Source organism: Grampus griseus (assembly GCF_964374135.1).
Source record: "Grampus griseus genome assembly, chromosome: 16".
Classification (NCBI taxonomy): Eukaryota; Metazoa; Chordata; class Mammalia; order Artiodactyla; family Delphinidae; genus Grampus; species Grampus griseus.
The window spans coordinates 45388490-45402136 of NC_139010.1; the positions used below are offsets into that span (position 1 = coordinate 45388490).

General features: G+C 36.7%; 1 protein-coding gene across 7 annotated transcripts in view; it reads left to right on the top strand.

Annotated features, from left to right (window-relative positions):
• Positions 1-13647, top strand: part of PCDH15 (protocadherin related 15) — a gene marked incomplete at both ends in the record, with an annotated part of 696762 nt that overhangs the window by 314361 nt on the left and 368754 nt on the right. For all 7 annotated transcript variants that reach the window (XM_082673500.1, XM_082673497.1, XM_082673498.1 and 4 more), the window contains one exon: positions 10656-10826. In XM_082673500.1, the coding sequence (XP_082529626.1) occupies positions 10656-10826 (171 nt within the window). The remainder of the gene's footprint in view (positions 1-10655; positions 10827-13647) is intronic.

Here is a 13647-nt window from a genome sequence, read left to right on the forward strand (position 1 = left end):
AAAGGGAAGCAGAATGTGTCACTCTAAAATATGCCTCTTTAGCATGCTGACAAAAAAAATTAATAAAGTGATCTAAGAAAGTTATGGAAATTTTTATTTGAGCCAAACTGAGGATTATAACTCAGGAACAACCTCTCAGAGAGCTTGCAGAACTGTTCTGCCCATTAGAGGTCAAAGCACAGTTATATAGGTTTTTGAGACAGAGGGCTGTACATTAAATGACATATTTTACACAGTTTACACAACCTAGATCTATAGGTACAAAGAGTAGTGGGTCATGGGTCATCATGACTCCTTACAAGATTAAGAAGGAAGGTTATCTCCTAAGGAGCTGTGACCATTGATGGGATTAGAAGGAATATTTTTTCCTAAGGAGGTCTGAATAATGCAGATGTGCAATACACACTAAAGGGGAGGGAATTTTCTCATCTTGCCATAAATTATGAATTTTATTTCAGCAAGCATAAGAATTATTTTAGGCTAAGTAATAAAAAAAACAAAAAAACAAAAACAAACAAAAAAAACCCAGCAGACAGAAAAGAAGCTCTGAAAACCAGTAGAAGCAATTTACATTTACAAGGGAAGTCTCCAATTATAAGGGTGTCTTTCTGTCTGTACCAGGAAGACAAGGATGACTCTAAATCTCTAGAAACTCTTATCAATGGAGAAGGCTTAGATTTAAATCTGCATAACAAACATACCTTTTGTTTACTGTGCTTCCACTGAAAATTTGGCTTTCCCCTCCCAACATCTTTTGTCTTTAGCTGAAGATGGTATTCAAGGTGGTGACTTGGGCCATTTTGGGGAGTTACTCAGTTTTCCTGGTTATCTCCCCTGTATACAGGAAGTATACATGTTATTAAACTGTTTGTTTTACTCCTGTTAATCTGTCTTTTACTACTGAGGGGTTTTATCTAAGAACCTAAAAGGGTAGAGGAAAATTATTTTTTCCCCTCCACAGTAGGTTATCTGATCTTTTTCTTTTTTTTTTTTCAGTTTCCACTTAAAAATCGAGATTTTATAGCTCAACACTTTGTAAGCAATTTCTTTTCCCAGTATAAGACAAAAGCCTATATTGTGTATTTTGGTAAATATGCACCCTCTCTAATGCAGTTGTATCCATGTTATGGAGTGGCAACAATAACCCAAAGAAGCAGAGAATAGTAATAGATTTGTTGCTGACAAACTGAAAGACTTAGGATAGAAAACATTATACTTTGTCTATTACAGTGACTTGGCTGTAACATATGAGAGGTAAGGTTGAGTGACATGCAAGTATAGAAATACTGCTTCTGGGATATTACAAACTTTTTTGCCACATCTGTTAGGTAGGTAGTCAGACTTGAGTGGGTCCCATCCCATCCTGGATGGGGTCATCTTTCCCTCCCCATGTGGACACTGGTAATCAGAGCATGCCCAGAGATCTTCCCTCTTCTAGTCAAGGACCACTGCTAAGTTTCCAGCCATATCAGGACCAAGCAAGGGAAACCTGCCAGCACAGGTTGGCACAGGTGCACCAAGACCTAAAAGGTGACTCAAGGTAATCCAGGGTTCATTGTGCCATATTTCTAATAAATTAGTATTGCGGTTTTTGCCTCCCCCCACCCACGTGGGTTTTGCTTCGGTGCTTATGGGTAAGCACCTGCACACTAGGAGAAAAGTTATATAACTTAAAGCTGTCAATCAACTTGTCAGTTAAATGATGCAGGACACAAGGAGGGACCACCACTCTAAAAATCCTAACCCTGCCCCATTGCGAGACTACTTCTGGTTTCCAGACAGCCCACTCTCATCCTTTCTCAGGAGTGTACTTTCACTCTGCTTAATAAAACTCTTGCTATTTAATACTGCTCTATGCCTCTAGACTGAATTATTTCTCTTGAGAAGGGCAAGAACTGAGGAAATCGCCATTCTGCCAGTAACACATCCAATATCACATAAAATGGTATTCATTCAGTATTTTTCTTAAACTTTAGATTGATGCAGTCTTTTTTAAAAAGTACATCCTAAGCAGTTGTAGGGGTGGGAAAATTTTCCATTCTACCCTTCTAGATTCTTTGGCTGATCTAATAATCACATTGATATAAAACAGATTAACAGAAGAAACACAAAAGTTTCCTCACATATATGCCTTCTGTATACATGGGAGAAACTCAGGAAAATAGGGTAACTCTACTCCAGAATGGCAGAAGCCCTCACCTTAATTACCATCTTCAGCTAAACACAAAAGAAGATGTTGAGGGTAGAAGGTCAGTTATGGGAGGTTACCTGAAAGAGCTCAGTAAACAAGGGTAAAGTTGATATGCAGATTTAAATTGTTGCCATCTGCATGATAAGTTTCTAGAGATAAGTTCATCTCCTTCTTTGTGGTGCAGCCAGAGAGACACCTTTACAAATGGAGATTTCCCTAGTACACGTAAATGACTCATACAAAGGGGTAACTTTTACCCAGTTTTCAAAACTTCTGTGTCTACAGTTTCTTAAAAATAATCAGCCTGAAATAATCGTATGCCAAAGAGACATATTTGGGGATGGTAAATTCTGCTCCCCTACACAATCATAATCTTAAAATATTAGGTTTGGGATTCCCTAGTGGCGCAGTGGTTGAGAGTCCGCCTGCCGATGCAGGGGACACGGCTTCGTGCCGCGGTCCGGGAAGATCCCACATGCCGCAGAGCGGCTGGGCCCGTAAGCCATGGCCGCTGAGCCTGCGCGTCTGGAACCTGTGCTCCGCAATGGGAGAGGCCACAACAGTGAGAGGCCTGCGTACCGCAAAAAAAAAAAAAAAAAAAAAAAATAGTAGGTTTGATGAACCAGTTGTGTTTTCTAAATAATTTATGTTAAATTAAGAGTCTTCTATATATACTCAATTCATACATTTAAAGTATAATTTAAAAAATTTATTTGTGGACCACCAAAGTTGTCTCATGTGTCATTTGCTACTCCTATTATACTTTCAACTGTACTAGATATAATAAACAGACATGGAAAATTTAGAACAATTAAAGAAGGACTTTAAGAAAAAATCTTTATACCCCATAAATTTAACCAATCAGGGGAATTCCCTGGTAGTCCAGGGGTTAAGACTCTGTGCTCTCACTGCCCAGAGCCCGGGATCAATCCCTGGTCAGGGAACTAAGATCCCACAAGCTGTGCATTGAGGCCAAAAATAAATAAATAAATAATAAAGTAAAATAGAATAGAATAGAATAAAATAAAATAAAGTTTAACCAATCATAATTATCAGTGTAATCTTGATCATGTTTATTCCCTTCTTGAGAAGGAAAAATGTTTTTCTCTGCCTTCTTAGATTTACTAATTGGCGACTTTCAAATTAAACTGAACAAAAAGCAAAACAAAATAAAAACCCCAAAAACAGTTTTTAACAGTAGAAAGAATAAAATATTTCATTAAGTATTTTAGAAAGAATAAAGTATATGCGTATGAGCGCTAACAAAAGAAGTTGCTCCCTGAGCAGCTAGAGATGAGGTTTTATGTACCTCACTTCATGCGTGAGGAGGGAGAAAATACTTCTTTGGGAACAAGGAGCAGGTCTCTAGGGAGGGTAAACAGGAGACAAAGAAAGTTTGTGGTAATGTGTGTTTATGTAGATGTTAGTGTTTTTCTTCTTCTTCTTTTTTTTTTTTTCTCCTTTTCTCATGGCTATAAAACTCTCCCAAGGAAGAGATTCATGGCAGCTTCTGCTTTTAATAAGATAAGGAAAACTCTGAAAAGGCTTCTTTTTGTGTATGTTCAATCTCTAATGTCTTTAATTTAAAATAATTTATATATGAACTCTGAGGGTCTAGTGAATCCCCACACTTGGGAAATTTAAACTTTTTTCCCATGTTTTGACCACAGTCTGTCTTATAATGGATCTAAACGTCAAAGAATACTAGAGTTGTTCCCAAAGTCAGGTTCAGCTGCTTGCCACTTGAAAGCTAATACTCAACAGACAGTTGTTGGTTGAAAAGGAAAGGTTGCTTTATTCAGGAGGCTGGCAACCTGGAGAAGGTGGACTCGGGTCCAAGAACCAAATCTAAAGGTTCTGCTTGACCATGAAAGTCTTTAAAGGGGGAAAGGGGAAGTTAATCACATTAATCCTTTGGGGAGGGGGGAGTCAGAGTCTTTGTTATCTTCCACTGTGTTCAGACTTCCTTCTGATTGGTTGGTGGTGAGGTAACAGGGCAGTGTTTCAGGAATCTTATACTCACCCTGAAGTTACCATTCTCCACCTGGGTGGGGGCCTTAGTTCCTGCAGAAGAGCTCAAATATATGGTTACATATATTCCTTGAGCAGGAACCAGGGTCCTGCTTTATCACTGCAGGATTGTTTCTTTTTTCCTATATTTTTATTTATTCATCAAGCCAATTTTTACTGACTTTTTTTTCTTTTTTTAATTTTTGAATTTTATTTATTTTTTTATACAGGAGGTTCTTATTAGTCATCAATTTTATACACATCAGTGTATACATGTCAATCCCAATTGCCCAATTCATCACAACACCATCCCCACCCCCCCATAGCTTTCCCCCTTTGGTGTCCATACGTTTGTTCTCTACATCTGTGTCTCAACTTCTGCCCTGCAAACCAGTTCATCTGTACTATTTTTCTAGGTTCCACATACATGCGTTAATACACGATATTTGTTTTTCTCCTTCTGACTTACTTCACTCTGTATGACAGTCTCTAGATCTATCCACGTCTCAACAAATGACCCAATTTTGTTCCTTTTTATGGCTGAGTAACACTCCATTGTATGTATGTACCACATCTTCTTTATCCATTTGTCAGTTGATGGGCATTTAGGTTGCTTCCATGACCTGGCTATTGCAAATAGTGCTGCAGTGAACGTTGGGGTGCGTGTGTCTTTTTGAATTGTGGTTTTCTTTGAGTATACGCCCAGTAGTGGGATTGCTGGATCATATGGTAATTCTCTTTTTAGTTTTTTAAGGAACCTCCATATTGTTCTCCATAGCGGCTGTATCAATTTACATTCCCACCAACAACGCAAGAGGGTTCCCTTTTCTCCACACCCTCACCAGCATTTGTTGTTTGTAGATTTTCTGATGAATCCCATTCTAACTGGTGTGAGGTGATACCTCATTGTAGTTTTGATTTACATTTCTCTAATAATTAGTGATGTTGAGCAGCTTTTCACGTGATTCTTGGCCACCTGTATGTCTTCTTTGGAGAAATGTCTATTTAGGTCTTCTGTCCATTTTTGGATTGTGTTGTTTATTTTCTTCTTATTGAGCTGCATGAGCTGTTTATATATTTTGGAGATTAATCCTTTGTCCCTTGATTCGTTTGCAAATATTTTCTCCCATTCTGAGGATTGTCTTTTCGTCTTGCTTATGGTTTCCTTTGCTGTGGAAAAGATTTTAATTTTCAGTGGGTTCCATTTGTTTATTTTTGTTTTTATTTCCATTACTCTAGGAGGTGAATCAAAAAAGATCTTGCTGTGATTTATGTCAAAGAGTGTTCTTCCTGTTTTCCTCTAAGAGTTTTATAGTGTCTGGCCTTACATTTAAGTCTTGAATCCATTTTGAGTTTATTTTTGTGTATGGTGTTAAGGAGTGTTCTAATTTCATTCTTTCACATGTAGATGTCCAGTTTTCCCAGCACCACTAATTGAAGACACTCTCTATTCTCCATTATATATCCTTGCATCCTTTGTCATAGATTAGTTGACCGTAAGTGCGTGGGTTTACCTATGGGCTTTCTTTCTTGTCCCATTGATCTGTGTTTCTGTTTTTGTGCCAGTACCATATTGTCTTGATTACTGTAGCTTTGTAGTATAGTCTGTAGTCAGGGAGTCTGATTCCTCCAGCTCCGTTTTTTTCCCTCAAGACTGCTTTGGCTATTCGGGGTTTTTTGTGTCTCCATACAAAGTTTAAGATTTTTTTCTTCTAGTTACGTAAAAAATGCCATTGGTAATTTGATAGGGATTGTATTGAATCTGTAGATTGCTTTGGGTAGTTTAGTCATTTTCACAATATTGATTCTTCCAATCCAAGAACGTGGTATATTTCTCTACATCTGTTGGTATCATCTTTAATTTCTTTCATCAGTGTCTTATAGTTTTCTGCATACAGGTCTTTTTGTCTCCCTAGGTAGGTTTATTCCTAGGTATTTTATTCTTTTTCTTGCAATGGTAAATGGGAGTGTTTCTTAAATTTCTCTTTCAGATTTTTCATCATAAGTGTATAGGAATGCAAGAGATTTCTGTGCATCAATTTTGTATCTTGCGACTTTACCAAATTCATTGATTATCTCTACTAGTTTTCTGGTGGCATCTTTAGGATTTTCTATGGATAGTACCATGTCATCAGCAAACAGTGACAGTTTTACTTCTTCTTTTCCAATTTGTATTCCTTTTATTTCTTTTTCTTCTCTGATTGCCGAGGCTAGGGCTTCCAAATCTATGTTGAATAATAGTGGTGAGAGTGAACATTGTTGTCTTGTTCCTGATCTTAGAGGAAATGGTTTCAGTTTTTCACCATTGAGAATGATGTTTGCTGTTGGTTTGTCATATATGTCCTTTATTATGTTGAGGTAGGTTCCCTCTGTGCCCACTTTCTGGAGATTTTTTATCATAAATGGGTGTTGAATTTTGGCAAAAGCTTTTTCTGCATCTATTGAGATGATTGTATGGTTTTTCTTCTTCAGTTTGTTAATATGGTGTATCACATTGATTTGTGTATATTGAAGAATCCTCGCATCCCTGGGATAAATCCCACTTGATCATGGTGTATGATCCTTTTAATATGTGGTTGGATTCTGTTTGCTAGTATTTTGTTGAGGATTTTTGCATCTATATTCATCAGTGATATTGGTCTGTAATTTTCTGTTTTTGTAGTATCTTTGTCTGGGTTTGGTATCAGGGTGATGGTAGCCTCATAGAATGAGTTTGGGAGTGTTCCTTCCTCTGCAGTTTTTTGGAAGAGTCTGAGAAGGATGGGTGTTAGCTTTTCTCTAAGTGTTTGATAGAATTCACCTGTGAAGCCATCTGGTCCTGGGCTTTGGTTTGTTGGAAGATTTTTAATCACAGTTTCAATTTCAGTGCTTGTGATTGGTCTGTTCATATTTTCTATTTCTTCCTGGTTCAGTCTTGGAAGGTTATCCCTTTCTCAGAATTTGTCCATTTCTTCCAGGTTGCCCATTTTATTGGCATAGAGTTACTTGTAGTAGTCTCTTAGCATGCTTTGTATTTCTGCGGTGTCTGTTGTAACTTCTCCTTTTTCATTTCTAATTTTATTGATTTGAGTCCCCTCCCTCTTTTTCTTGATGAGTCTGGCTAATGGTTTATCAGTTTTGTTTATCTTCTCAAAGAACCAGCTTTTAGTTTTATTGATCTTTGCTATTGGTTTCTTTGTTTCTATTTCATATATTTCTGCTCTGATCTTTATGATTCCTTTCCTTCTGCTAACTTTGGGTTTTGTTTGTTCTTCTTTCTCTAGTTCCTTTAGGTGTAAGGTTAGATTGATTTTTTGAGATTTTTCTTGTTTCTTGAGATAGACTTGTATAGCTATAAACTTCCTTCTTAGAACTGCTTTTGCTGCATCCAATAGGCTTTGGATCATCATGTTTTCATTGTCATTTGTCTCTAGGTATTTTTTGATTTCCTCTTTGATTTCTTCAGTGATCTCTTGGTTATTTAGTAACGTATTGTTTAGCCTCCATGTGTTTGCGTTTTTTATGTTTTTTTCCCTGTAATTCATTTCTAATCTCATAGTGTCGGGGTCAGAAAAGATGCTTGATATGCATTTATTTATGATATGAATTTATTTTCTTAAACTTACTGAGGCTTGATTTGTGACCCAAGATGTGATCTATCCTGGAGAATGTTCTGTGTGCACTTGAGAAGAAAGTGTAATCTGCTGTTTTTGGATGGAATGTCCTATAAATATCAATTAAATCTATCTGGTCTATTTTGTCAATTAAAGCTTCTGTTTCCTTATTTATTTTCATTTGGATGATCTGTCCATTGTTATAAGTGAGGTGTTAAAGTCCCCCACTATTATTGTGTTACTGTCGATTTCCTCTTTTACAGCTGTTAGCAGTTGCCTTATGTATTGAGGTGCTCCTTTGTTGGGTGCATATATATTTATAGTTGTAATCTTCTTCTTGGATTGATCCCTTGATCATTACCTAGTGTCCTTCCTTGTCTCTTGTAACATTCTTTATTTTAAAATCTATTTTATCTGATATGAGTATTGCTACTCCAGCTTTCATTTGATTTCCATTTGCATGGAATATCTTTTTCCATCCCCTCACTTTCAGTCTGTATGGTCTCTTGTAGACAGCATATATATGGGTCTTGTTTTTGTCTCCATTCAGCAAGCCAGTGTCTTTCGGTTGGAGCATTTAACCCATCACGTTTAAGGTAATTATCGATATGTATGTTCCTATGACCATTTTCTGAATTGTTTTGGGTTTGTTTTTGTAGGTCCTTTTCTTCTCTTGTGTTTTCCACTTAGAGAAGTTCCTTTAGCATTTTCTGTAGAGCTGGTTTGGTGGTGCTGAATTCTCTTAGCTTTTGCCTGTCTGTAAAGCTTTTGATTTCTCCATCGAATCTGAATGAGATCCTTGCTGGGTAGAGTAATCTTCGTTGTAGGTTCTTCCCTTTCATCACTTGAAGTATATCATGCCACTCCCTACTGGCTTGTAGAGTTTCTGCTGAGAAATCAGCTGTTAATCTTATGGGAGTTCCCTTGTATATTATTTGTCGTTTTTCTTTGTATTGCTGCTTTCAATAATTTTTCTTTGTCTTTAATTTTTGCCAATTTGATTATTACGTGTCTTGGCATGTTTCTCCTTGGGTTTATCCTGAATGGGACTCACTGTGCTTCCTCGACTTGGGTGGCTGTTTCCTTTCCCATGTTAGGGAACTTTTCGACTATAACCTCTTCCAATATATTCTCAGGTCCTTTCTCTCTCTCTTCTCCTTCTGGGACCCCTATAATGCGAATGTTGTTGCATTTAATGTTGTTCCAGAGGTTTCTTAGGCTGTCTTCATTTCTTTTCATTCTTTTTCTTTATTCTGTTCCACAGCAGTGAATTCCACCGTTCTGTCTTCCAGATCAGTTATCTGTTCTTCTGCCTCAGTTATTGTGCTCTTGATTCCTTCTAGTGTATTTTTCATTTCAGTTATTGTGTTGTTCATCTCAGTTTGTCCTTTAATTGTTCTAGACCTTTGTTAAACATTTCTTGCATCTTCTCGATCTCTGCCTCCATTGTTTTTCCAAGGTCCTTGATCATCTTCACTATCATTATTCTGAATTCTCTTTCTGGGAGGTTGCCTATCTCCACTTCATTTAGTTGTTTTTCTGGGTTTTATCTTGTTCCTTCATCTGGTACATAGCCCTCTGCCTTTTCATCTTGTCTATCTTTCTGTGAATGTGGTTAGTTTTCCACAGGCTGCAGGATTGTAGTTCTTGCTTCTGCTCACAGGATTGTGTCTTGATTGCTCCTCCTTTGTTTCTGCATTCTCTCACTTTCCTGGTTAGCAACTGTTTAAATCTTCCCTTTGGAACTAAGTGAAGGTCAAGGACACTGGATGAAACCTACAAACAAGAAATGTGGAACATGGAAAGGATTTGTACCTAGGAGGGCCCTATAGGGTCCTGCTTGGTTTCAGAGTCACATAGTTATTGCATTACAGGAAGGTTGCACTTGCAAAATTCCATCAATAGAGATTTTTGGTTTCTGAGATCTTGCCTTAGAACACTTCTTTACAACCAGTAAAAATAGAAAAAGAAAACAAAACAAAAAAGCAGGAAAAAATAAAAAGCTGTTCTCTGTTGGCAATATTGTGGCTAGTGGATAAGAGAAAAAGTGGGAACATAATTCCCTTTACTGTTACAAGGACACTCCTCTCAGAAATTGTAGCTTTTTAGAGTCCCAAAGTATGAAGAAATAAAACAATTCTCATTTAGAAACTTGGAGACAAGTTATTTTAGTGATGCCAGCAGGCTACATGGAGACAAGGAAGGCTCTCAAAATACTTCATCATAGGCAATCTTATGTGAGACAAACAAAAGCATTTCTCCAATAAGAATATAGCAGATCTGGTGGGTTTTCTTTCTTTTATTTACCCCTTTCATTTTTTTTTCTTTCTTTTTTTTTTTTTCCAAATAACCAATATTTATCTCATAGACTTAAATTTCTTGAAGCATTATCAAAAAAAAAAAATGCTGGGGTAGGGGAAGGAGTGAAGGAATCAAGAGTCATCTTTGTTTGTTAACTGGCCTTCTCAAAGAAAAGTAAACATTCCTGTATCCTCATGATGGGAGATAGTTTCACAACTTGGAGAAAGCCTTCAGTGGAAGTTAGGCTACTACCCTCCCACAGGCACTGGGAGATAGAAGCTTTATCTTCCTTTATTAATTATTACATTTCAATAGGATGATTCCTAGGTCCTGGAGAAAGAGTCGTGGGTTATAAAACTGGCAAAAGTTTGAGCTGGTAGAAGGTTGACATCTCAGAGCTGTGGAGAAAGTATTTACAATTGGAAATTTTCTAAAGTAAATGCTCTGAGAAAAGTGAGGTCAGATGCCTACACTCTGGACGAAACCTGTCTACAGTTTAGCCAAGCTAGAGGGATCATTGCATCCATCTTGTGTTCTTTTCCTTTTTTCCTCTCTCACAGGACCGTGCACAAAACCTGAATGAACGGCGAACCACTACCACCACCCTCACAGTGGATGTTCTAGATGGAGATGACCTGGGTCCAATGTTTCTTCCTTGTGTCCTTGTGCCAAACACTCGTGATTGTCGCCCACTCACCTATCAAGCTGCCATACCTGAGTTGATGACTCCGGTAAGCATACTCCCATCTTTTCTTCTTCACTTCCACCTCTCTAACCCCAGTGTGATCCTGTTCAAGTATTTTGAACACATATTCAGTGAAAATAGGAAACTTCACTAGATTGGTATTGAAAAATATTTATGTTCAAAACCATTTTGAGACAGTATGGGTAAACTTTTGGTCATAATGCATAATTACATCATTTACAAAGTAGAAAGTATGTCATGAAGCAACAGCCCATTTGACTCTGATTATTTTATTTTTTTTCTGTGTGTAAAGCATAACAAATTTCAGTTACCAACATATACTGGGAAACCCCAAGAAATGACTCCAGCATTTCCTTAAATTCACATGTAAACATGCAGCCCTAAGTCAGAGGACACACAAGTCAACAGGATACTCTCTTGTCTCTTAGAGCCCTGAAATATTATTGGAGATTATGCTTGGCTGTTTGAAGGTGGGAGCTAATGAATCCTGAATTCAAATATTCAATATTTATTAGTTAAAGATGTATTTTAAAGAAACAAAAAGTTAAAGCATGAGTACCTATTTTCTACACTCAATTCTGCATTTGTTTTTTATAATTCTAATAAATCTTAACTTGCTGTCAGCCTGGAATTCATACCTTAGACCTGCCTGGATGATAAATATACATACCTAAGAATAAAACTTATAAGGCTAACAGATATCCTGCTTAGGCTAAAATATCAATTTCTCCCTTAAAAGTAAAAAAAAAAAAGAAAAAAATGAATTCTTTTTTAGAGCAGTCAAATTCCTAGGAGTGAACTATTTGATTAACGTCTTTGCTGTTCCTCTGGAAAGCATTCAGCCTTCTGGGTTAGTAACATGGCTGATGCTGTCAGAATTTGTTGCAAGGTATTTGAATTTTTTGCTCAAACATTTGAGAACTGTGGTTTGGGGGTCCTCTATTTGAAATATTTAAAAGAATAGAACAGAAATCCCTTCCCCTAAGTGTAAATTACACTGCATTCCAGTCACTTCAAAGAATTCTTATACTATATTTTACCAATTACTTTATCCAGTATTTTACCTGCTAGCTTTACTAACATAACAGTAGCTCTTAAATGGTTGAAAATCACTTTTGTGTCTGTTGGCATAAATGATTACTGGTCTAATTGGCTTGCATGAAAAAAATAAGCCGGGAAAAAAAGAATAAATGTTATGATGTGCATTGAGTGAAGAAAATAATATAAATTTTCAGCTAAATGGAGTAATTTTGCAGACAAAAAAGCTAATGTAGAGATTGTCTAGACAAACATTCATAGATTACCTAAAGTTATATGTCATGATATTATTTTTGTTGAATATGAGTGAGAAGCCTTAATGATATGAACATTGAACTTTGCTTTGAAAGGCTTAGTTGAAATCATGACAAAAAATATTTTTAGTATTAATTTATTTTTGAGTTAATTTATGTAGCTGGTGTACCAGAGAGATCCCAAGAGAAGGGGAATACTGATATAATAAGACTAAAATCAGTGAACCAGTATGATGAATGTTTAACAGTACTTGACGTACTGAGAGAAGTAAATAAAGACAGAGGTTACTGCTTGAGAAGCAAAGTGTATTGACTTTATAAAGGATCTTTGAGTATCCCTTCCTCTCTGCTCCAGATTACAGACTAAGCATCTCTCTCATTCCTATACAGTTTCATGCTAGAGACAAAGTCATGCTCCAGATTTGGGGTAAATGACAATAATGACTAATGGTTATATAGATTGTTCGGTTTGTCATGAACTGTGTTAAATTCTACAAAAATACTGACTTAAATCCTTGTGGATAATTACCACTATTATGGTTTTTTATAGATGAGATCTCTGGGGTACAGAGTTTAAGTAACTTAACCTTATAGCCAATAAGTAAAAAGAGTTTTCTTTTAAAATCATGTATCTTAAATTAAATGGTATGCTATAAATTCCAGAATGATCAAACTGGAATGCTTCGTCATCATTTTTAAACATATCAACCCATTCTTTAACATTCTGTGAAACAAAAAGAATTTTAGTTTTACAGATTTAAATACTTATGGCAAGTATTTATTTGTTAAGCATTATATTTTTATTGCCATGTAGAAAAAAATTAAATATGTTTACTTACAAAATTAGGCAATTGTTCTGATTATCAATCACTGCATAACACACCACCAAAACTTAGTGGCTTCAAATTACAATCTTTAAATTTGTTCATAAAACTGCACTTTTGGCAGACTTGAGGGAACACCTCATCCCTACTCTACACAGCATCTGCTAGGGCACGTTGACTAAGGGCTGGGGGGCACTTTGACTAAGGGCTGGGTACCACTTTCCGAATGGTAAACTTAGCAAGTTGATTCCGGCTGTTGGTTCCAGCTTAGTGAGGGCTGTGAGCTGGAGTCTTCATTTCTACTCCATGTAGGTCTTTCCTGGGCTATTTGAGCTTCCTCACATCAAAGCATTGGGTTCTAAAAGCAAGCTTTCCCAAAGAATTGGACAGAACTTTTATGAACTAGCCTTGTAATTTTCAGTGTCACTTCAGTGTCACTATAGTCATACCTCTGCCAGATTCAAGGAGTAGAAGTATATACCATCTCCTGAAGGGAGGAGTGTAGGAGCCACATTGTACGAAGAACATAAGGGGAAGGAAGTTTTATTGTGGCCATCATAGGAAAACGAAATCAGCTGTAGTAATGGCATCAGGTTTCCATGTGCTCTTTTACATGCCATTTCAGATCCCCTCTGGATCACTAGGGTTAAGAAGTGTAGCTAGTTTTTAAGTTTCACATTCAAATTGCTGTGTTTATGTCTGTCTTTTTTTAAATTTTCTTTTTTTTTCT